Below are 25,404 nucleotides of genomic sequence, written 5' to 3' on the forward strand. Positions count from 1 at the left end.
AAAAGCAGGGCCACCCTAGGAAGATAGAGATACCAGACAAAAAGGAAAAACCTGTTAATCATAACAGCAAGTGTCCCCCAGAGACTGTACGTGTCCCTAGGTACTGCCTCTGCAGAGGTCTCCAGAGCAAGGCTTTCTAGCTTTCCACCAGACAGTGCCTTGGATGAGTCCTGGCCTGTGGATGGTGGGAAGTCTGATTTGAACACAGACTCTCTCATTTTGCTATAGGGTCACCCTATGCATACCTGAAAACCCCCACACATCACATTTAGTTTAAAGTAGTCTCATGTTACTGATATATTCATAAATCTTGTTGAGTCAGGAAGAACATGTAGACCATGAGGAAATTTTGATGCTAATGTATGGTGAATCTGATTTTTCTTTACATTAAGATAAAGATTAACTGTATACATTGGTTAAAGCTGACAGGGTTGTATCTGTTTTAAATAACAAATACTTCATTAGTAATTTCACTCTAAAGAATAATAGAACACAGATATTAAAAACTTAGAACACTGAAAGAGTGATGGTCACCCTGTTTACAAATGTGTGTTCACATGCATGAATGTGTGGTATATGTATGTGTTCATGTGTGTAGTGGGTTTTTTGGCAGCTATAACATCTTATTTTTTTGAGACAGGATTTCTCACTAACCTTGTAGCCCACAGATAGATCAGTACCCTTTTCCCATCAATCCACAGGTACAGTTCTGTTTCTGTTTCCTGAGCGCTGGGATTACAGGCATGTCTTGACACATCTGGCTTTTACATGGATGCTTAGGATATGAACTCGTGTCTTTCTCATACTTTTTCAGCAAGCCATTTACTGACTGAGCCATCTCTCCAGCGTGCACGCTACCTTTTAAAGCTATGATGCTCCTAAGCTGTAGCCTCTGGGTTAATAAAGTCTCGTGCTTTCCCCTGCAGACGATTGTGACGCTCCATTGGCTTCCTCTTTGCCCCAGTTATCCTTCAGCAGTTCCTCACAGCTGTCCAGCAGCCATGGCCCTGGCTTTGCGCGACTAAATCGAAGAGATGGTGAGTGTGATTCCTGCTTCATATTGATCCTTGGTGAATTCTTTTGGATTTCCATCTAATAAAATAAACATAATTAATTGACACTTCATAGAAGGAAATAAAATTCCAAATAAGCACATTTCTTCACACTAGAAAGTTTGAGGGTTAATTTGGCATGAGAAATTGATCCCTGTGGGTCCCCTGGTCTGGCTACTCCTCCTTTTGAAGAACCTCCATCCTGACTGCAAGCATTTGATCATTTTAATCTTTCAACACTTAAGTCTTTACTGAAGGTTTCAGCATCGCCAGTTCTTTTGCTTGTCTTAAGTTTGCTTTATTCTTTTTCTCCTACTTTAAATATACATTTCTTGTGTGTTTAACCTCCAGATTATTTAATTAATTTTATTTGAACAAGAAAGTTGGAATAGGAACTTTTAAAAACAAGTTATTATATTTTAACTACAATTGTCAGTTTCTCATCATGGATCGATTCGTTTCAGCCTACACCAAAAGGAATAAGCATATAATGTTTTATTCATACCCCATGGTAGACCTTGTAGTTGTATTTGTAAGCCCATCTCACAAGGAGTGTGTTTTCTTTTACATATGTTTAGATTCAAGTGTAGGAAATCAAATGTTAACTTGCTGTATGCTGTGGTCTGGATAAGTGTCCTCTAGGGACCCCTTTGTTAAAAAGGTTTATTACCAACCTATTGCACCATTGCATAAATTAAGGAGTAGGGCCTCACAGAAAAAAACGTTAAATAATGAAAGCATTGCTTAAATGTCTCTCACTACTTCCTGGCTACTATGAGATGAAGGATTTCCCCACCTGATAGTCTCATAATGAATTGTGTCTTTTCCATGACCAAAAAGCTAATTGGGCCAACCAACCATAGACTGAGATTTCTAAAGTGTGAGGTAACATAAGTTTTTTCTCTTCTTAAGTCAATTGTCTTATTATTGTGTTACAGTAGTAAAAGGATAACACACTGTATAAAAAGTGAACTTTGACATTGACAATGTACAATCCTGGCAAAAGTTAGTATGAAGATTATTTGAGTAAATCCCTTGAGCTCCCTATAGCCATAGCACTTCCTGATGTCAAATCAAATTTTGTATTAAAGTTCAGCTCAAGGCCGTGAGGATTCTCTATCACAGGGAATGTTTTTATTCTTATTCTTGTTCAAATTCTTGCTGCTTATACAACACTAAAGCATGATATCAATCTTAATAAAATTTACTTTCATGTAAATGAAGGAATAGGCCTACTTTACTACTTTTATTACTTTCGCTAGCCATCAACAAAGCTCATGACAGTTCATTGTTGTCATTTTTAATTGGTTTTGATATTGTTCCCTCTATTATGTTAACTTATCCTGTGATATTCAGCAAAAGATGTTCAATCTTGGAGTGATATATTGGAGGTTGTAGATTATCACTAGAGTTTAATTAACCATTATTAGATTTACAATGATCTTCAGAAGAATCACTGAACATTATTCTGATCATAAATAATAAAACCAATAAATAAATGTCCTTATGTCACAGTCGTGAAACCAGTTCTCCAGTGGAGCATACATATTGTAGAGTTTAGAATACCAGACTGAAAACATATAACCATCAGACTATGAGTTATATAGCCCCATATTCTGTCCCCATGTCGTGGAAGGTACCATGACAGCATCTGTGGCTGTTACTAAAACTCCAGGGTGAAGAATGAGAATGTTGACTTATGAATGAATTTTTGTTGGCACATTTTAAGGGACCAACATCTATACATTTTAAGTAACTTTCTTCATGCACCTTGGATACTAAGAAAGTAGTTTTTACTTTGTTAGATGAATACCATATAGGCCACACAAGTTAACATACCCATAAATTCATTTTACCTATTCTCTTTTTGTGCGGAAGACCCAATTTCTTCATCAAAAATTTCCTAAGTAATGAACAGAATTGAAAGCTGCTTTCTGTTAAGACCTGAATGTGAGCTATTCTCTACGTGTTCATGTGATTCAATATTTAGTCCCCGTCTGGTGACATTGTTTTGAGAAGTTGTAAAATTTCTGCATTCATAGCAGTTGTGTGTGAGGTGTTTATAGCCTAACTTTAGTACCTGCCAGGGCCATTACTTCATGCTCCATGGCAGAAAGGTGAGCAAAAAGTGCCTCTCACTCTCCAAGTGCCAACGTGGACAGAGCTACTCCATTGCCATGTCTTTTAAGCCATGAGTCTGTGGGGAAAAAGGTTTATCTTTCCTCCCTTAAGTTGTAGGTGTTTAATTGCCATGATTAGAAACACATCTGTTATACTTTCTACTTGTGAAAATGATCTTTGGATAGATTAGAAGGCAGTTATTTAAATGTCTTTTTCATGTTTTCATAGTTTAATATAACTTAAAATTTAATATTTTAGTAATAATAAGACACATGTCTTAGTTAAGATTTCTATTACTGCAACAAAACACCGTGACCAAAAAGCAAGTTGGGGGAAGAAGGGGTTTCTTTGGCTTACACTTCAGATCATAATCCATCATTGGAGGAAGTCAGGACGGGAATTAAAATAGGGCTGGAACTGAGAGGCAGGAACTGATGTAGAGACCATGGAGGGATGCTGCTTACTGGCTTGCTTTTCATGGTTTGTTTAGTCCACTTTTAAGTAGAATCCAGAACTACTAGCCGAGGGATGGCACATCCGCAGTATGCTGGGCCAGCCCCCACTGATCACTAATTGAAAAGATGCCTTACATCTGGATCTCATGGAGGAATTCCCTCAACTGATGCTCCTTCCTCTTTAATGACTCTGGCTTGTGTCAAGTTGACACGCAAAACCAGCTAGTATGTTGCATATCTTATTTCAAACCTTTATTGTTAGTATTGTCATTATCACGATCATGATCACCATTGTGTAATATGTGTGTGAGTATGGACACTTACATATAGTGACACTTACGTGGAGATCAGAGGACAACTTTGGGGTTTGTCTCTTTTTCCACCTTTTAATGAGTCCTAAGGATTGAGCATAGGTCAATGGGCTTATGAAATAAGCACCTTTACCATTTTGCCACCTAAAATGTGGATTATTTTAAAACAAATATTACACATACTTTCATTCTTTAAATTTACATTTAATTTATTTACATCTTTTTATTTTTTGAAACAGAGTCTTTCTATATAGTCCACACAAGCCAGGAACTTTTGATCCCCTTGTCTCTGTTTCCTTGGCGTTGGAATTACTGGCATGTAATACCATGACTAGCTTCATTTTCTTTTAAAAATGACACGTTTGGAAATCCTGATGGACTACATGACGATAATTCAATGCATGAATGTAAAACACACCATATGTAACAATTAAGCATTGTGCTTAGCATCTGTTTCCCTAAAATGATCGTTTGTTTATGTGGAGACCTTTCACACTTTTGGGATTCTTTTTGCTTTGTTGTTATCAAATATGTAATAATATTTTATAAACTGAAAGTGCACACTTAACACCAAAATAGGTGTCACTACTTTGAAAGAACCCAGAGTGACATTTATAGGAGAAGGTAAGATTTCAGGGCAGGAAACGATCATTCATGTGTGTAATTGGCAGACCCTTGAAGTGGCAGTCTGCTTTTTGAAGGTCTTTCTTCATGTGCAGGTGATGTTTGTGCCAAAAAAAAAAGAATTTTCTAGTCTAAAATTGTGTTCTTGAATTAAGAAAATTTGAAGACATTAATGAGAATGTTCAAAGTACAATAGCATCATATTACTTCCAGAGACACTAAATGCTTCTCAACCCCCTCCATTTCTCTCTCACACTCCATCGAAATAAAATTAAAAGATTCCAGTAAACTAAGAATAAACTAAGATACACAGAGTGGCAGATTAAAAACATTACATAGCATATATATATATATATATATGTATATATATGTATATATACACATATGTGTGTGTGTGTGTGTGTGTGTGTGTGTGTGTGTACCATGTACTAGGATCTGTTTTCTATCGCTAGAGTTGTAAAAGGAAAAAAAATCCCATTCTTAAACCTCAAGAGAAACCATTTTTAAAAATTATAGTGAAAGTTACTTTTGGTGGCTGTTTTATTATTGAAAACTGATCAAGTTCTCATTATGTTAGTATCTAACAATAATTTCAGATGTTCTCCAGGTAGCAGCACTATGCTCAAGGAAGGGCCAGGTCTTTGTAGAAAAGAAGATTAAGGGATTTTTCTTGATGATTGTTTTCTGTTGACCAAACTATTATATATAATTATTTAAAAGTTTGTCTTTAGATATTTGGTTATCTAATAGTTTTACTGAAAATTTTTTAGCTGTTTAAGAATTAAATTATTAATTCTTATGACAGTTATGTCAAAGTTGACATCAACTAACTACCAAAAGAAGATAAAGACAAATTCTTTGTGCTTAAAAGGAAATTTCAACATAGGATGCCAAACATTTGTTGAGCTCTGAAATCTTGCCCTGTTGGAAAGTACCAAGAAAGAACAGTGGGTGAGGTCTTGGTCCATGCCTAAGAATCAGTTCACGTTTCCCCGTTGACTTTCATGTAATCCCTTCCCTTTACAGACCTCCCCGATTTATTTTAATAGCTCTTCACAGGTATAATATTTTATTTGCTAAGATTGGATTACTTAATTCTACCTGTGGAGATATCAGCTGAAACTGAATAGGGAAGAATCCATTTATACACAGAAGCATGTGAAATTGCCGGTTACTCTGTCACAATGCTGTTATTTAATGTAACCAAGTAAGCATGCCATCTATCCAAGAAGTTGTACATTTATTAATTTTTTAAAAGGAGCTCTGGCAAAGTTTTATTAAAGGAGAACTTTCTTGTTTACCTCTCACCAGTCTGTTCTGGCGTGCTTCCAATAATGTCAGAATTACCTGGGTCACTGACAGCCAGTGTGCATACTCTAGTATTTTCCACACGCTGTGCCCAATTCAATGTTATTGCCACTGTAGTGATGGACACCAGTTTAAGCCAACAGGGCATAGTATTCTATTTCAGATTTCCTCAAAGCTGGGCAGTTGCTGGCGAGGATAACCTATTTCTCTTTGCCTTGTCTGATCATCTTCAGAGTCTGTTTGTACCCCAGCACGTACTTTCCATTTTTCTTTCATCTTTATTAACTTGAGTATTTCTTATTTACATTTCGATTGTTATTCCCCTTCCCGGTTTTCAGGCCAACATCCCCCTAGCCCCTCCCCCTCCCCTTCTCTCTGAGTGTTCCCCTCCCCATCCTCCCCCCATTACCACCCTCCCCCCAACAATCACGTTCACTGGGGGTTCAGTCTTGGCAGGACCCAGGGCTTCCCCTTCCACTGGTGCTCTTACTAGGATATTCATTGCTACCTATGAGGTTGGAGCCCAAGGTCAGTCCATGTATAGTCTTTGGGTAGTGGCTTAGTCCCAGGAAGCTCTGGTTGGTTGGCATTGTTGTTCATATGGGGTCTGGAACCCCTTCAAGCTCTTTCAGTCCTTTCTCTGATTCCTTCAACGGGGGTCCCGTTCTCAGTTCAGTGGTTTGCTGCTGGCATTCGCCTATGCATTTGCTGTATTCTGGGTGTGTCTCTCAGGAGATATCTACATCTGGTTCCTGTCAGCCTGCACTTCTTTGCTTCATCCATCTTATCTAATTGGGTGGCTGCTGGAGCCTAGAGTTGATCGACTCCAGGGACTTTTTCGTCTTCTTTGCAGCAACCACCTTCTTGCCTTAGGTGTGGGACAACCCCCAACCAAGATCAGACGCCAAGATGGCCGGGGCATATTTATTTATTTTATCTCTTGAAATTTAAGGACAGAATTGTGAATCAAGTTTGTGCCAAGTATAGAGGGTAGCAAGATACAATAAACCACCATTTACCTGGACAGGACGAGTGTCTCTCCCACCCATTTGCCTTTACCAGAAGTAATAAAGTGAAGTTCACATTTGAACATGATCTGATGATGGTTAGAAGCACAAAAGTAGTTAATAAATTATGACTAATACGAAGTAGTGATTTATTTTAGGAACCAGTTATCTAGATGTGGATAAGATAGTTTATGAGCAGTGCGTTTGAAAACGATTGTAGGTTTTAGTGGGTCCTAAATGACCTGCTGCCCAGCAAGTTAAAATCCATGTTTTACCTACCAAATCTCAACATAAAAACCCCAAATTTTCTATAGGGGGCATCTTAAACTATGGTCGCATATACGAGCTCCTGGAAACCCTGGATATCCTTACAGTGAAGGCCAGATCGGTGATAATTTATATCACCATATTTGAAAATCATTGTTATCCCTGTACATCTGAAATCAGGGCTACATCTTCTCATTTTTAGACATTCAAACTAGTAACTTTTAGATACTTTCTATGTTGCCTTCTTTGTATCTGTCTTTATCTGATAAAAACATAGTTAGCTCATCCTCCCTCTGGGGTCTCTGTGAGAAAACACAGCACTCAAAGAGCTATCCAGTAGTTATAATCTCCAGTCTCCTGGTCGTGTGCAGAGTATCCCCTAGGTATCCATGATGAAGGTGTACATGCCCTGTAGCAAATTGGTAGACAATGTAGGGACAACTAGGTAGGCTTTGGAAACTTTGTCAATTTATCTTACATCCATCCAACTATTCTGTCACAATAAAAAGCCCTGGATAGTTAAATACCAGCCCCCAAATGAAGTCTTGTTTGCAACTCAAGCATTGTAGAAGAAATAAAAGGACGGAAACTTGGGGCAGAAATTATTAATGCTAGAAAATATGAGTCATTTATACTTTTGTGAAATATTATTATTCACTGCATCAAACATAAGAGATAAAATCCTACCTTAGAATTTATAGCTGGTCAGCTCAGTAGCCTAGCCGTGTTGCAGGGAAATTTCATGGAAACACATTACAGTCTGAACCTTTAATATATCAGCACATTTGAAGAGAACTGGCCTGTCACAAATTTTAAGATGCTCAACACTGGTTTGCAATCACATACCTTTCATACTGCTGACTTGAAGGTAAAAGCAATTGTGTGGCCTATTTCTGCAAAACTAAAACCTAAAATAAATGAACAAAGCCTAAGGACAAGAAATAAGATTTTTATCAGGTTTGGAGAAAATGTGTTGATGGCTGGATAAAAGAATATAGGCATGCAAACCAAACAGTGAATTCTGACAACACCACATGCTCTGTTCCTTGTTTATATTTTTGTGTGTTGTATATATGTATGTCGTGTGTGTGTGTGTGTGTGTGTGTGTGTGTGTGTGTGTGTGTGTGCATGAACAGGTATACGGAGGCTAAAGTTTGCTATCTCTTGTCCTTTTTTTCTACGTGGAGAGGTTTAATGAGAGAGGAAGACAGAGGAGAGGAAAGCCCGGCCATGGGCACGTGGTAGGGAGGGGGAAGGGGGCAAGAACAGAGAACAATGAATAAAAGGGGATAAGAGGGGAGTAAGAGCACTATCTCTTGTCTTAATCTATCACTCTTCCCTCATTTTTGAAACTTAATCTTTTGCAGAACCTGGACTTTACTAGGAAGGCTACACTGGCTGGACACTGAGGCCCGGGGATCCTCCTGTGTCAGCTTCATCAGTACTGGGATTGCAGGCACAGACACAAACTACAATCCCTGATTTTTAAGTAAAGTGCTGGTGACTGAACTCCTATCTATATGCCTTCATGGCAAACATTTTATCTTACTGAGGCCCCTCCCTAACCTATATCCATTTTAAAGTAACTTTCATGGGACAATAAATGAGAAGTTTTGAAAATTAGCACATGGTTTGAAGCATATAATGTAGAAAAATTCAAATGATGTTCTAGCGTAAGGGTAATCTTTAATATTTTGAGTGACTGTATTCTATGCATTAGGAAAGTAACATCTTTATATGACAAATGCATGTAGCTCCAGGTCTAGTTTCTCCATCATCAGTAATTGACTTCCAGGACATAATTAATGGTGAAGTCATCATCACTGGTTTCATTATGATTGTTAATACGATGGTTCGTGTTTTGTTTAATTCTCAGATACACTCGGGTGAACTGGTTTCACCTTTTGTGTTAGCTCTGCCCTTGTGTGCTACAGTTATGTCTGTGTAACATCCATTTGTGAAAAACTTATGTCTTATTTTAGGCAGTTTCAACAGGAAGTAAACTTTATTTTGTGACTATGTTTAAGCTGGAATAGCCATTACGTGTATTGTTTTGTGTGCTGACTAGAGACATTATTTGTACTGTTCAGGCCCTCTCCTGGAGGTATTTTTTTTTTACCATATTCAGCTAAAGTTTACTTTACTATTATTCAGATTCCCTGCTTCTTATGCTGATTTTCATAAAGATAAGCCTTTTCAAGATAGGGAAAAGAAATTTCTTTGGGATAGTCTTTCAATCTCACCCTGCATTATTTTCTAACAATTGATAAGCTAGAGTAAACAGAAATTGATTTTAAGGGAAGAAAATATAAGATGCCTAAAAAATTTTCTCCCCTCACTTTTTCTATTTACTTTTATTTTGGAGACACTGTTTTTGGTGTGTCGTCGTCGTCGTCGTCGTCGTCGTCGTCGTCGTCGTCGTCGTCGTTGTTGTTGTTGTTGTTGTTGTTGTTGTTGCTGCTGCTGCTGCTGCTGCTGCTGCTGCTGCTGCTGTGTTTTAATGTCCTGAGAGCAGAAAGATGTTGCATCAACAGCCCTTCAGCTTCCGTCCTCAACTGTGCTTTTGGGTCCTCTTCAAATGAGGTTTTCTCTGGGCTGGAATTTCATTTTGTTTTAAATATTCAGTCTTATGGAAGGCACATCTTTACTCCTGTTAGAAGCTTGAAGTTAGAATACCTCTGACCCTGGACCTGCTGGGACATGCATTTTTTTATCTCACAGTGTCACTGTTTTAACATAAAGGAGCAGATGGCAATTTCTTAGAAACCACTAGTGGCCTTGGCTACCTATGACCAAGAAGGGTGTGTGCTTTTTGCCAATATAACAGAATATTGGAACTTGTAGAGAGAGGAGATTTACTTTGGCTCAGAATTCTAGAGCCATCCCTCCGTTCTCAATTGGCTCGCACCTGCTTCGGCGCTGTGGTGGCTTACCCGGATGGATCGCCTATTTGAGCAAAGCCACTCGCCTTATAACTAGGGAACACAATCAGGAAGGTGGAAGCCAGATCTCAGAATCCTTTTCCAGAAAACACCGGTGATGAGCTAATGAACTCCCATAATGCCTAGCTTCTCAGATGTCCCACCACCTTCCACTAGTACCACCCGAGGGACCAATTAAGATATACAGGCCTTTGCAGGACACTTACGAAAAACACAAGAAATGCATATTGGCCTAAAGAGAGAAAACACGTTGTCACTTGATCTTTTAAATCCTTTGAACATGCCACTTCAAACCCCACTAAGATCATGTATAAAGATCTTATCATGATACTTAAATGAGAAGCTTAAGAAGCCCACGTATATGAGTACATGTAGTGATGCATGCTTTTAATCTCAACTCTTAGCGGGCAGAGGCAGACAGATCTCTGAGTCTGAGGCTAGCCTGGCCTATACAGTGAATTCTAGGATAGTCAAGGCTATGCAGAGAAATGGTCTAAACAAACAAACAAACAAAATCCCATACCAAAATATAAGCAGAAATCTAAGAGTATCGAGAATATTATCTGGCATGAAACCTGTGTATGGATTAAAGGCCATACTTATCACGTAACACGGATTTTAATTGTGTGTGTGATTTAAATGTGTGATTTTAATTGTCACTGACTAGAAGAACATAGGAATCAGTTGAAGAATTTTAAAAAATACTTGCATAAAATGACTAGTATTGAAAATGAAGGATTAAAGCAGGAATTTTTTTTGTAAGATGAACTGCAGTACAAAAACGTCAGACTGCAGCAGTCATTCTGTGTGTCTCTGCAGACACGTCACATTGCCTTCCAGGAATGAAAGTGTACATTCCCTTAGCTGTACAAATAATTAACCCAGGAAAAAGGGAGCTGTGTTGGATCAACCCAACAACAAGGTGTAAATTTACACCTTTATTTAATAACGATAACAACATAATCAGTGGTTTTCCCACAACAAAAGAAAGCACATTTGGTGCTAATTTTGCACATACAAAACTGCATGTATTTTGGAGTCAGGCAGGGACCTCTTTGACATGACAAATCTGTATAGGACAGAATCCAGAGTCAGCAATGCAAATACTTTCTACTTCTTTGAAAATGAATGTATACAACACAGAAGAATTGCTCAGGGCTTAAACTTTTAAGCTCCAAGTATCAGACAACCGAGATGGCTCAGTGAGCAAAGGTGCCTGCTGCCAAGCCTTAAGTCCCAAGTTCTATCCCTGAGGCCTGGTGGAAGGAGAAAACTGACTTCTACAATTCATCTTTTGGCCTCCACATAAAGCCATGACCCGTGTGCTCTCACACACCCAGATACACACCACTCACACACACACACACACACACACACACACACACACACACACGCATAAATAAATGTAATTTAATTTTATAATCCAAGTATCGGTATGTTACAGTAGTACCTACACTCCATAGAGATTATAATATAATTTTTTCTGGAGGTGAAGTTTCTAATACATTCATACCTCTCTCCAGACATCTTAATCAGATGCCAAATTCTGAGTTTTCTTCTTTTCTTTTATTTTTATTGGACATTTTATTTATTTACATTTCTTTTTTTAATTTATTGGATATTTTCTTTATTTACATTTCAAATGTTATCCCTGGTCCTGGATCCCCCCCCCAAGAAACTCCCTATCCCATTCCCCTTCCCCATAATTCTATGAGGTTCTCACCCACCCATCAACCCACCTACACCCCCCCATATCCCCGCCCTGGCATTCTTCTACACTGGGGCATCAAGACTTCACAGGACCAAGGGCCTGTCCTCCCATTAATGCCCCAAAGCAATCCTTTGCTACATGTGCAGCTGGACCCATGGGTCCCCACATGTGTATTCTTGGTTGGTGGTTTAGGCCCTGGGAGCTCTGGGAGTTCGGGGTTATGATTGGTTGATATTGTTGTTCTTCGTATGTGGTTATAAACCCCTTCAGCTCCATCAGTCCTTTCTCTAATTCCTCCATTGGGGACCCTGCTCTCAGTCCAATGATTGGCTGAGAGCATCCACCTCTGTATTTGTCAGATTCTGGCAGAACCTCTCAGGAGACAGCTTGGTATCTGCAATAGTGTCTGGGTTTGGTGACTGTATATGGGATGGATCCCCAGGTGGGGTAGTCTCTGGAGGGCCTTTCCTCAGTCTCTGCACCACACTTTGTCTCTGTATTTCCTCCTGTGAGTATTTTGTTCCCCCTTTTAGAAGGGCTGAAGCATCCACATTTTGGTCTTCCTTCTTCTTGAGCTTCATGTGGTTTGAATTGTATCTTGGGTATTTCGAGCTTTTAGGCTAATATCCACTTATCAGTGAGTGCATACCCTGTGTGTTCTTTTGTGATTGGGTTACCTCACTCAGGATGATATTTTCTAGTTCCATCCATTTGCCTGCGAATTTCATGAAGTCATTGTTTTTGATAGCTGAGTAATATTCCATTGTGTGGATGTACCACATTTTCTGTATCCATTCCTCTGTTGAAGGACATCTGGGTTCTTTCCAGCTCCTGGCTATTATAAGTAAAGCTACTATGAACATAGTAGAGCATGTGTCTTTGTTGTATGTTGGAGCATCATTTGAGTATGTTCCCAGGAGAGGTATAGCTGGGTCCTCAGGTAGCACTATGTTCAATTTTCTGAGGAATCTCCAGACTGATTTCCAGAATGGTTGTACCAGTTTGCAATCCCACCAACAATGGAGGAGTGTCCCTCTTTCTCCACATTCTCGCCAGCATCTGTTGTCACCTGAAGTTTTCATCTTAGTCATTCTGACTGGTGTGAGGTAGAATCTCAGGGTTGTTTTGATTTGCATTTCCCTGATGACAAAGGAAGTCGAACATTTCTTTAGGTGCTTCTCAGCCATTCAGTATTCCTCAGTTGAGAATTCTTTGTTTAGCTCTGTACCCCATTTTTAATAGGGTTATTTGAGTCTCTGGAATCTACCTTCTCGGGTTCTTTGTATATATTGGAAATTAGCCCTCTATCAGATGTAGGATTGGTAAAGGTCTCTGCCCAATCTGTTGGTTGCCATTTTGTCCTATTGACAGTGTCCTATACTTTACAGAAGCTTTGCAATTTTATGAGGTCCCATTTGTTGATTGTTGATCTTAGAGTATAAGCCATTGGTGTCTTACCTTTCAAATAGCAGGTCACCACGTTACTTGACTGGGGTAATGTGGATACTAAGGCTCATGAAGTACATTATTTTTCTCAGCTACATGCCCCTTCCTAGAGGTTAAATACAGTGGGCCACTTGACTATGGGCTTAAACTCTCAGAATTGTGAGCCAAAACTTCTCTTTTTATATTATTAGTAATTATCTCATGTATTTTGTTATACTAGTGTGAAGAAGACTAAATGACCCAGAAACCAAGAAATCTCACCAGGGTTAGACTTTAGCACAAGTCTATGTCAGTTATAATTGTGACCAAATACATGGCCTGAAGCAACTTCAAGGAGAAAGGGCTTATTTTGTCTTAATGTTTGAAGGGATACAGTCTAATCATGGTGCTGAAGGTATGGTTGCAGGAGAGGAAAGCAGCTGGTCACCTTATAACCAAAATCAGGAAACAGAAACACCCATGAAGTTGGTCTAGGCTATAAAATATCCAGGCTTGCTTTTAGTGACTAACTTTCTTCAATGAAATTGCACACTTTAAGACTCCTCAACATTCCTAAGCACTAATATTGACTGAGAACCAAGTGTCCAAACACATGTGCCTATGGGGGACATTGAATATTTAAATAACAAGTTTCCTGAGAGCTCTGGTCTCATACTTGGTCTTCCCGTGTCATCGTATCTGAAACTTAAGCTCCACTTAAGTTCAGAAATGTAAGTGTCCATATGCAACTGTCTCTTACAGAGGAGGCAGCCTGCCCTTTGTCCATACCATATCCTGATGACTGTGTGGTTCACTGGAGCAGAATTGAACACAGTGAACAACTACAGGAAAGGATGACCACAAATATCCTGAGCTGGTCTGAGACCCTTTTTATGCCTGAGAGCTGAACCTCCCATTTAACAACTCCCTGGGTGATGAAAAATGAAATCATATATCCAACTCTGTGGTTGAAAATGTGAGATTCAAATTGATATCCTCAATAGTAGATATCCTTTGTCTTCAACAGTCTGCATGCTCACTTCTAAATCTTCTACTTTAGAATGTGTAGATGCTTCTGTTTTCTTAAAAACATGGAAATTCACTGCAAAATACTTGTGTCAAAAAGCTTCACATTAACAGTTAAGATGAGATTTCCCATTGTGTGAGATCCAAGGATGTCAGAGATATGGAACCAAACCCAGTTAGTTGGTCACATCCTCTTAAGATAAAATGCAACCAGATTTCAGATTTTATGTGTGGTATTTTGGTCAATTCAGTATTGATTGTCTGCTGAATGTAAAGCAACTGTGTGAGATTTTTGTAGCTCTCAAATATTTGGAATTACCTGGCAAAACTTCAATGCCCTCCTCAGGAGTCTTTGGTTATGACTTAGATTTTCCTCCTTTATTTTCTCCTTCATAGGTCTAAGGACTGATGTCCTTTGCTCTTTGTCACTGAATATGTTTGAGGAAATTTACACATACCAATTTCTCTATCATCACTGTGAGTTAATCATTGTCATCACTTACACATTTTATGATATATATGTATGCTGGTGCATATTCATATATGCATGTGTGCTTGCCCCCCTCCATGCGTGCCTGTGTGCGTGTGTGTGTGTGTGTGTGTGTGTGTGTGTGTGTGTGTGTTTGCACGTGTGCGTGTATGTTGAATCTAGAAGTCAACCTCTAGTGTTATTGTTCCTCAGTCAGGCTTCACCACCTGCTATTTTTTTGAGGGGGATGGCTAGGTTTCTCACTAGTCTGAGACTCTCCACGTGTCCAGACCGGCTGGACAGTTAGACCTTAAAAATCCACCTTTCTCCACTTTCACAGTGACCCAGTACTGGGATTACAAATATGTAGCCCCATGCCTGACTTTTTATGAGTTCTGGGAATCAGCTCAGATTCTTGTGCTTACAAGGCAAACACTTTATTGCATGAGCCATCTTCTTACCCTGGTTTACTTCTAAGATTAAAATTGTGACTATTCCCTCCAAATTTCTGAGATCCCTGACCTACACATATGCCAATCAGTCATGTTAGCAGTGACTATTAATCCTGTGCCTTTGTGTAATGATCTTCAACAACCAGGCTCTACCACTCTTGAACTATTTGAGTCCTTTGGGCCTTCATCAGTCTTTCTGCATCCACCTGATCTAGCATCATTAAACATTTTTAGAATCCTTCAGGAAGATTAACCCCCATTTTGTGGTCATAAAATCTTACATCATGTCCTTGATGAGACACATTCTATTTCCTAATAAACATTGTCAACAAAAATTTCACCATCTTTTAAAACAGGACCTAGAAAAATTCTGTTTTGAGACAGAAATATTTTTGGCTTGGAGGCTCATAAATTCTCATTTTTCTTATCTCTGTCTCTATACCCATCCTCAAACCTTGTAAGATTATTCTCAACTCTCTAATTATATAAAACCAGATCATAATCCATATTTGAGCTCCAAATTTGCAAGTCAACTAAAGATGACTACTTATCAATGTAAGCTAAACATGACAAACATTCCCCTCACCATCATACAAAAGAAAAAGAAAAAAACAAAACCCTTCTCTCATAGCACCACATGCCATCTAACTTACCTCATGATTTTGTAGTTTTTCCCCTTTGTCAAGTTCCAAATTTCTTGAAGGAAGGGAGTATTCTCACCACTAATGAGAAGGAATAAACTTAGAATCATAGGTCTCTACTTTTGTTTTATTTTGGTTTTTGTTTTGTTTTGTTTTGTTTTGTTTCAGTCTCTATTGGTTGTGTGACTTTGGATAAATTCCTCTATCTTCCCAAGACACTGATTCCACAAATATAAGATTTGTACCTTATATCTCTCAGGAGATAATTAAGCTGTGAGAAATAGGTTGTATGTGTATTAAATGAAGTAGTTCACTTAGCATATGGTGTGGTGCACACAAAACAGCAACATCTTTATTCACAAGAACCAAACAGACTGAAATGACCTAAATGTTTGTCTGTGGATAAATGGGTACACACGATGTGATCCATACATGGAGTAGCTGGAGGTTCTGACCATGCTAGAACCATGCTACAATGTAGAAGAACTTTAAAGGCATCATGCTTAGTAAGACAAACTAGATACAGAATAACACACTACTGGTGATTCCATTTATATGAAGTGTTCAGATTAGTCAGAGTCCAAGGACAGAGAATACATGAATAGTTGACAGCAGCTAGAATAGGTGGGGTTACTCATCAATGGGTACCAAGTTTGAGAAAACAAAAGAAACCCTAGAGATAAGTGGTAGTGATGGCTGAGCACTATGATGTGTTTAATGTAACTTAACTATGTCCTTAAATTTCTTATTTTGAGTGTATTTTAGAGCAATAAAACTCTGTGTGGTATGATCCTAAATAGCTAGTATTTAGCAAGTGCTTCAGAGACAAAAATAATTGAGAGTGCTAATATTGAGAGTAAAATCTACTAGATACATTACAAATCTGTTCCAGAACCTTACAACAGGGAAAGACTAACTAATATGCACTGGTGGGATTCAACCTAAGCCTTTGTTGTAGAAAACTCCAGCTTCAGCCATGAACCAATGCCTAACAATGTCAGGTGCTACCAAAGACATATTAAAGTCCTAAAGAAGCTTGACTATTAAGTTATGGCAACCAATGGTGTTCTTGTGATGTACAATTAGTTTTCATAACAGAATCCCCTTGTGGACTCATTTAAACTGACCATCACTCTGTTCGTACTGTGATACTGGTTGAAAAAAAAAAACCCAAAGGAAGAAACCCTAAGAATAACATGAACATGTTTCTCATATTATGTCTTATTGTGAAATTACTGTACTAGTGTCAAATTTTAGAAGTGAAATCGAATTTTTTGCATGTTAGTTAGTCTTGTAAGGCAAGTCAATAGGTTTTTATAATTGCTTCTGTAATTGCGAACCTAGAGAACTTGCTTAATTTGCTTCACTGAAAATTAAAGTATAATTTTACACCTAATACTTTTTAGAACATAACAGTTTGGATTGTTTCTTATAATGAATCTATGTTTTACATATATGCATACTTATCTTTTATGTGTATATACATATTTTATGTGTGTACATATTCATGCCTGTCTACACCTTTGGTGTGTATGTGTGTTTAAGGTGGGGTTGTACCCATATGTGAGCATAGGTATCAGAGGTAGATGTCTTACTTTATTGCTCTCCACCTTACATTTAGAGACCGGGATTCTAAATTAGTCTAGAATTTGCCTTTTGAGGTAGGCTAGATGGCCAGTGAGCCCTCAAGATTCTCCTTTCTGCACTACCACACTCAGCTTCTTACTTGGGTACTGGGAATCTTGACTAAGGTCTACATGCTTGTGCAACAGGGATTTTTACCACTGAGCTATCCCCTGTGTACATTTATATATATTAATATATTAATATATTATAGCTATTGTATAGGCTCAATTCCATTTGATGTCACATATACCATGGGAATTAAACTCCCTTCAGTTCAGATTGTGGAATATAAAATGGTGCTAATGGTAGTAGTGATCAGTATGGCAACTCTTTCCATATCATAGATTTTAGAAAATTTATTTTGATCTAGCATAAAAACTGCTCAAGTCAGAAACCTTTGATCATAGACATCACAAAGATGAAAATTAGAAAAATAATTTTTAAAGCTGTGCTCTATCTTATTATGAGATTTTTTTAAGAATTATTTTTTCTTCTCTTGTTTCTGGTGTATTTATATGTATATATGTTTGTCTGTGTGGATTTCTGTGCATGCATAAGCACATATGCTTACATGATGAGGCCAGAGGCCAGCACTGAGACTTTTCCTCAATTGTTTCCCACCTCATTTTGTTTTGTTTTTCAGACAGTATCTCACTATGTAGCCTTGGTTTGCCTGGCATTTGCTATGTAGATCAGGCTAATCTTGAACTCACAGAGATCCTCCTGCTTCTACCTCTCACACAAAGGGATTAAAGGAACTACACATAACACCTGGCACCACCTTTCCTTCCCCTCCACGGGGTTTCTCACTGTATTGGAGCTCACAGATTTAACTAAGATGAGTGGTCAACTAAGCCCCATCTCTGCCTCTCTACTGCTAAAATTACAAGTGTGCAGTTGGTGCCTGACTTTTTACATGTATGCTAGAGATATAAACTCAGTTTTTCTTGCTTATAGAATAAGCACTTTATTGACTGAGCCATCTCCCCAGCCCACTTCATATTATTCCTAAAATTATTTAGTTTTCACATTTGTATTTAGAATCAACAATGGTATGTACCAGAGTGTCCATAAAGAATTCCATGTGTCTCATCCATATTATAAAAAAGCTGTAGGCAGATATTCTATAATTAATTTAGATGAACTCATCTGTAATTTTTTTCTAAGGAAGAACAAGACATATATGGTTTAAGATATTATTACATATAAACATGAACTCATACATTGTTCAGACACTTAAAGAAATTAGGTAAGTTAATGTAAAATTCATTTTTTTCTTTTTCTTTTTTCGGAGCTGGGGACCGAACCCAGGGCCTTGTGCTTGTGTAAAATTCATTTTTAAAAAAGAGACTATAACAGGAAGAAAGCAAAGGTTGATGAGGTATGAGGAGAATAGATTAGATATGTAGAAGAGAGTCAAGGACAGCAGAGATGACCTGAAATCTAAGCATAAGGCCTATGAGACAGGGTTCCGGCCTCACTTCTGACCCACCTACTATTCTTCTAAGCCTTTTAGTCAGAGTCCTTCTGTTTTAGTCAGAGTCCTCCCTGAGCCTGATGAATGGTGAGCACTACAGAAACAGTAAGAATAGCACACAACAAAGTAAGAGGTTGTGGCTCTTGAAGGCCTTAGAAGTCAAACATATGACTTTGATACTCTCTTAATTTATGGGAACAACAGTTGAAATCTCAAGGTTCATGACTGGCACATGAGTATGTCAGTATTGCTGTTTTCTCTACTGATTCCATAAGCTTGTCTGCCTCTTCTTTCTGTAAAGAGCCACGAGGTTGAAAAGATAGTCCTAATGCTGCTTAATTTTGTCCATATGATTTTACAAAACTTATATAAAGTAATTGTACAGAAATAACTACATGTATGATGTATGTGTTGTCATCCAGTTGCAGAAAAAATGGCATGCTATGCATTCCTTGAAATTTGAGCTTCACCATTAAACCTACGTTTTTGATTATCAAGTTTACTTTGATAGTTCCTAGAAATGCAAATTACTAAGTGTTTTGAAAATCCAAAGGTTCTGAAGTCTGTGCTATATTCCAAAACATGAAAAGGAATAAAAATAGGAAGAAAGAGACATAGAGTGAGATGATAGATAGTAGATAGATGATAGATAGATAGATGATAGATAGATAGATAGATAGATAGATAGATAGATAGATAGATAGCGTTGGCTTTCACTTTTCATTCTTCTTGTCTCTTTAGGGAAACTATATGATTCATAGTTACTTAAATAAACACTTAAAAAGTGAAAATGAAGAATCTGGAACTAGTGAGGTGGCTCAGTTAGGGTAAAGACATTCTCTGCCAAGTTTGCCATCCTGAGTTTAGTTCCCAAGTGAGAGGAGAGAATACTGTGCAAGTAGAGGCCAGAGGACAACTGTCACATTTTGCCATGTATACACATGTGTTTGCATTCACACAGGACCCAAATTAAAAGGGTAAATATATAGTTTTAAAAAGTTAAAATGTTTAGGCACGGTGATGCAGCCCTTTAGTCCCAGCACTCAGGAGGCAGAGGCAAGCAGATCTCTATGAGTTTGATGGCAGTCTACATACTGTGTTCCAGGACTGCCAGGGCCACATACAGTTGAAATTATTTTATATTGTGTTAGTATTTAATAATTCTTTTATGAGCATTATTCTATCATACATTTGATTGTGAACATGTGTTGATTAGCTCAGTAGCATTTTACACAAGACTGCTTCCACTTCTGTTGTCACCTACTTTCCTCTGTCCCTGTGAAACAGAAGGACAGGAGTTGAGATGACATAGACACTCTTACCAGAAGCAATTTGACATTGGTTGGACTGATGCATGTATATATTTTGTACTCATTTTCTGTTTCCAGTAAGTGCTTCCATTATCTCTCATTTGTAGCCAGAAGTAATACTTTATTAATTACTCAGGAAAGCTCTGTATGCCAATAGCCATGAATTTCAAGAGGAAGAGTCTAGCCAGAGTCAGGTAGACAGATTAGAATGAAAGTCAGTATTGCTGTACAGGAATAAATTTCATCTATAAAAAAGGTAAGTCAGAAATGCATACATTACATTTCAAACACAAAGCAAGTGAAGACAAACTGGGTATTATTTCCTCCACATCCCAAACATCCAGGCACTTAACTTTGCTCCCTTAAAACTCTGACTAATTTTTTCTTTTTGACCAAGAAGCAGAAAAAAAAATACTGGCCTAATGCTATGGTAACTTAAAAACATTGTTCTGAATACTTATAATGGCTATTGGATATAAAAATTATTTCATGTTAGAAATTATAACTTCATGGCGGTAGAGAAAGCTCAGTGGCTAAGAGCACATACTACTTTGGTAGAGGACCCAAATTCAGTTTTCTGGCACTCATATCAGATAGCTTACAAAAGCCTGTAACTCCAGTTCCAGGGAGATCTGATGCCTTGAGACTCTCTAGACATCTGCACTCCAACGCACCTTCCCATATGCATACGTGTGTGTGTGTGTGTGTGTGGTGAGAGAGATAATGTTTAAAAAGAAATTATAACTCTTAGTAGAAACAGCATCATAGCTTGAAAACTGGAAAAATGATCCTTAAATGTTTTTTCTAGCATATGGTCATTCATTAACTATTAGAAATTGCTATCATTCTGCCCAGCCCAACATCCCCACATTCTCCTCATAGAAGACCTTCACTGCAATTTAACAAATGATAGTTTAATTATGTTATATACTTAAGAAAATGTAAATATTTTGAAGGAAGAGCAACTGAAGATTTTTAGTTGATTGAGCAGTTCATACATTCAAATGGTTAATTTAGGATCCAATGAAATTGTTATTTCTAAGTATTTCACCCCTGAGTTTCCTACTATATTGGGTGGCATTAAATAATAGAAGGGTAAAACTTATAAAATACAAACTTAACCAGTGGTATCAAAAAGCATAAAGTGGTTAATAAATTCCATAAACATGTCCTTGTATAGGGTAAGAAAATACAGAGGATCAGATTTTTGAGATAATATTTTGTAAATGTATGTAAATCAGTTATTTGCTTTCATTAATAAAATAGATATGATAAGGTCAAACTATTAGATGCTTTCAGTAGGGAAAGTAATGTGCATAAAAACATTTGTTAACATTCTTGGCAAATGATCTAAGATTTGTAGTTTCCATTTCCCTTCCTTCCCTTGCTTTAAATTGTGAAACACATGGAAGAATTCAATCATTTCCTTGGAGCTCTGAAGTTTAAAAGTAGAAAAAAATAGCAGGCAAAATATGACCATGTAGGGATAAAACAGTGGCAGAGCTTGGCATCCCCTTCACAGTCCCCAGCTCAGTCTTTAGTAAAATAAGAGCTCCTAAAAATTAACCTGTTCACCAAAAGACATAAAATGTGAGAGAAACCAATGGCTTCTCAATACAATCTCATTCAGAAATTGAAGTGTATATGAATGAAGGGGTATTATGAATCTTTTCTCTCTTTTTAATTTTAACTGTTTGCAGTGCTAGAAATCTAACTTACAGTTTCTCACAGGAAAAACCACCCATCCCATCCTCTTGGATGGTTCTATATGTCTGTTTGAATGAATGTATAATTACTTATGTTTATATCATGCTCAACACCATACTTCCTGATGCCACTTTTTCATCTCCTTTTTTGGCAAAAAAAGAAGATGCATATGGACCTGCATATGGACCACTGAACACACTGGTCCCCAGACATAACAGAAATGATTAATGAATCACCTATGTCGCATCAAGAACTTTTTACACTGTGGGAAGACCTGTACCACTGGGTGTTATATGTCACCTCGCCAACTGCAAAAACAACGCAGAACCCATTTATTTGCATGTAATTCTTCTGGCTATTGTTTTAATGAGAATCTATAAGTATCTTAAATTTAATATATATTTACATCTTATAGTTTGAATTCCTCTCCATATATATCTTCAGTCATTTCCTCATCTTATATTTCTTCTACTTTTTTTTGTTCCAAAAAGGAGCTGGTGGATGGACACCACTTGTGTCAAATAAGTATCAGTGGCTGCAGATTGACCTTGGAGAACGAATGGAGGTCACTGCTGTGGCTACCCAGGGGGGATACGGGAGTTCTGACTGGGTAACCAGCTACCTCCTGATGTTCAGTGATGGTGGAAGGAACTGGAAACAGTATCATCAAGAAGAAAGCATCTTGGTATGTTTGATAATAACCGTGATAATAATTTCTATATGTTGTTGCACACTGTCAATAAAGCAGTGTTTTCAGCTGATATGTAATCATTACACATATTCATGAAGAAAAGTGTGACATTTTGACCCATGTCTGAACTATGTAATAACTAAATTAGAATGTTGATCTAAAGATATTTGGGGGTAAGAGTTCAAAAGCACAAGTAACAAATGCAGAAGTAGACATACAAGATACTGTCAACCTAAAACAGTTCTGTTCAACATAGGAAACAAGGGACAGAGTGAAAAGATGACCCTTGGAATGAGGAAAGATACAAAGATACTTATAAACTATACATATGCCAAGAAACAAATTTTAAAAATTACTTTGAAAACATTTTCTAACTGAAATTAAGATTTTAAGAAAATGTTAAAAGTCAAGCAGTATTACAGAGCAATAGTGATAAAAACTGCATGGTATTGGTACAGAGACAGACAGATAGACCAATGGAATAGAATTGAAGACCCAGAAATGAACCCACACACCTATGGTCACTTGATTTTTGACAAAGGAGCCAAAACCATCCAATGGAAAAAAGATAGCATTTTCAGCAAATGGTGCTGGTTCAACTGGAGGGCAACATGTAGAAGAATGCAGATCGATCCATGCTTATCACCCTGTACAAAGCTTAAGTCCAAGTGGATCAAGGACCTCCACATCAAACCAGACACACTCAAACTAATAGAAGAAAAACTAGGGAAGCATCTGGAACACATGGGCACTGGAAAAAATTTCCTGAACAAAACACCAATGGCTTATGCTCTAAGATCAAGAATCGACAAATGGGATCTCATAAAACTGCAAAGCTTCTGTAAGGCAAAGGACACTGTGGTTAGGACAAAACGGCAACCAACAGATTGGGAAAAGATCTTTACCAATCCTATAACAGATAGAGGCCTTATATCCAAAATATACAAAGAACTCAAGAAGTTAGACCGCAGGGAAACAAATAACCCTATTAAAAAATGGGGTTCAGAGCTAAACAAAGAATTCACAGCTGAGGAATGCCGAATGGCTGAGAAACACCTAAAGAAATGTTCAACATCTTTAGTCATAAGGGAAATGCAAATCAAAACAACCCTGAGATTTCACCTCACACCAGTGAGAATGGCTAAGATCAAAAACTCAGGTGACAGCAGATGCTGGCGAGGATGTGGAGAAAGAGGAACACTCCTCCATTGTTGGTGGGATTGCAGACTGGTAAAACCATTCTGGAAATCAGTCTGGAGGTTCCTCAGAAAATTGGACATTGAACTGCCTGAGGATCCAGCCATACCTCTCTTGGGCATATACCCAAAAGATGCCTCAACATATAAAAGAGACACGTGCTCCACTTTGTTCATCGCAGCCTTATTTATAATAGCCAGAAACTGGAAAGAACCCAGATGCCCTTCAACAGAGGAATGGATACAGAAAATGTGGTACATCTACACAATGGAATATTACTCAGCTATCAAAAACAACGAGTTTATGAAATTCGTAGGCAAATGGTTGGAACTGGAAAATATCATCCTGAGTGAGCTAACCCACTCACAGAAAGACATACATGGTATGCACTCATTGATAAGTGGCTATTAGCCCAAATGCTTGAATTACCCTAGATCCCTAGAACAAACGAAACTCAAGACGGATGATCAAAATGTGAATGCTTCACTCCTTCTTTAAATGAGGAAAAAGAATACCCTTGGCAGGGAAGGGAGAGGCAAAGATTAAAACAGAGACTGAAGGAACACCCATTCAGAGCCTGCCCCACAGGTGGCCCATACATATACAGCCACCCAATTAGACAAGATGGATGAAGCAAAGAAGTGCAGACCGACAGGAGCCGGATGTAGATCGCTCCTGAGAGACACAGCCAGAATACAGCAAATACAGAGGCGAATGCCAGCAGCAAACCACTGAACTGAGAATAGGTCCCCCGTTGAAGGAATCAGAGAAAGAACTGGAAGAGCTTGAAGGGGCTCGAGACCCCAAAAGTACAACAATGTCAAGCAACCAGAGCTTCCAGGGACTAAGCCACTACCTAAAGACTATACATGGACTGACCCTGGACTGTGACCCCATAGGTAGCAATGAATATCCTAGTAAGAGCACCAGTGGAAGGGGAAGCCCTGGGTCCTGATAAGACTGAACCCCCAGTGAACTAGACTATGGGGGGAGGGCGGCAATGGGGGGAGGGTTGGGAGGGGAACACCCATAAGGAAGGGGAGGGGGGAGGGGGATGTTTGCCCGGAATCCGGGAAAGGGAATAACACTCGAAATGTATATAAGAAATACTCAAGTTAATAAAAAAAAAATCAAAAAAAAAATTGGGAGGGTGTAGGAAGAGAGGAGAAAGAAAGTACACCCAGAGCTACAGTTTAGTGGGAGGGTTTTTTATTGGGAAGATACACCATGATCACAGCAATGCTTATAAAGGAAAACGTTTAATTGGGGCTGGCTTACAGGTTCAGAGGTTCAGTCCATTATCATCATGGCAGGAAACATGGCTGCATGCAGGCAGACATGGTGTTGGAAAAGGAGCTGAGATCCTGATCTTGATCTGAAAGCAGTAAAAGGAGACCGACTTGAGCTCCTGAGACCTCAAAACCTGCCACCACAGTGACACACTTCCTTCAATAAGGACACACCTCCTAATAGTGCCACTCTCCCCGTGTCAATCAAAAACACATGAGTCTATGGGGATCATTCCTATTCAAACCACCACCACAGAGGGACCTCAGAGAATAGGGTCCAATCAAATTACTGATCT

The 25,404-nt window shown here is 38.3% G+C and overlaps 1 protein-coding gene and 1 pseudogene across 2 annotated transcripts in view; one reads left to right on the forward strand and one right to left on the reverse strand.

Moving 5' to 3' along the window:
* Cntnap3 (contactin associated protein family member 3) overlaps positions 1 to 25,404 on the forward strand; it is a 184,336-nt gene that overhangs the window by 11,295 nt on the left and 147,637 nt on the right. For both annotated transcript variants that reach the window (XM_087589929.1, NM_001402217.1), the window contains 2 exon segments: positions 927 to 1,037; positions 22,423 to 22,616. In XM_087589929.1, coding sequence (XP_087446055.1) covers positions 927 to 1,037; positions 22,423 to 22,616 — 305 coding nt within the window.
* Positions 5,861 to 7,998, reverse strand: LOC147999918 (large ribosomal subunit protein eL30 pseudogene; annotated as a pseudogene).

Source organism: Rattus norvegicus, chromosome 17, assembly GCF_021556685.1.
Source record: "Rattus norvegicus strain SHRSP/BbbUtx chromosome 17, alternate assembly SHRSP_T2T, whole genome shotgun sequence".
In the NCBI taxonomy this organism is placed as follows: domain Eukaryota; kingdom Metazoa; phylum Chordata; class Mammalia; order Rodentia; family Muridae; genus Rattus; species Rattus norvegicus.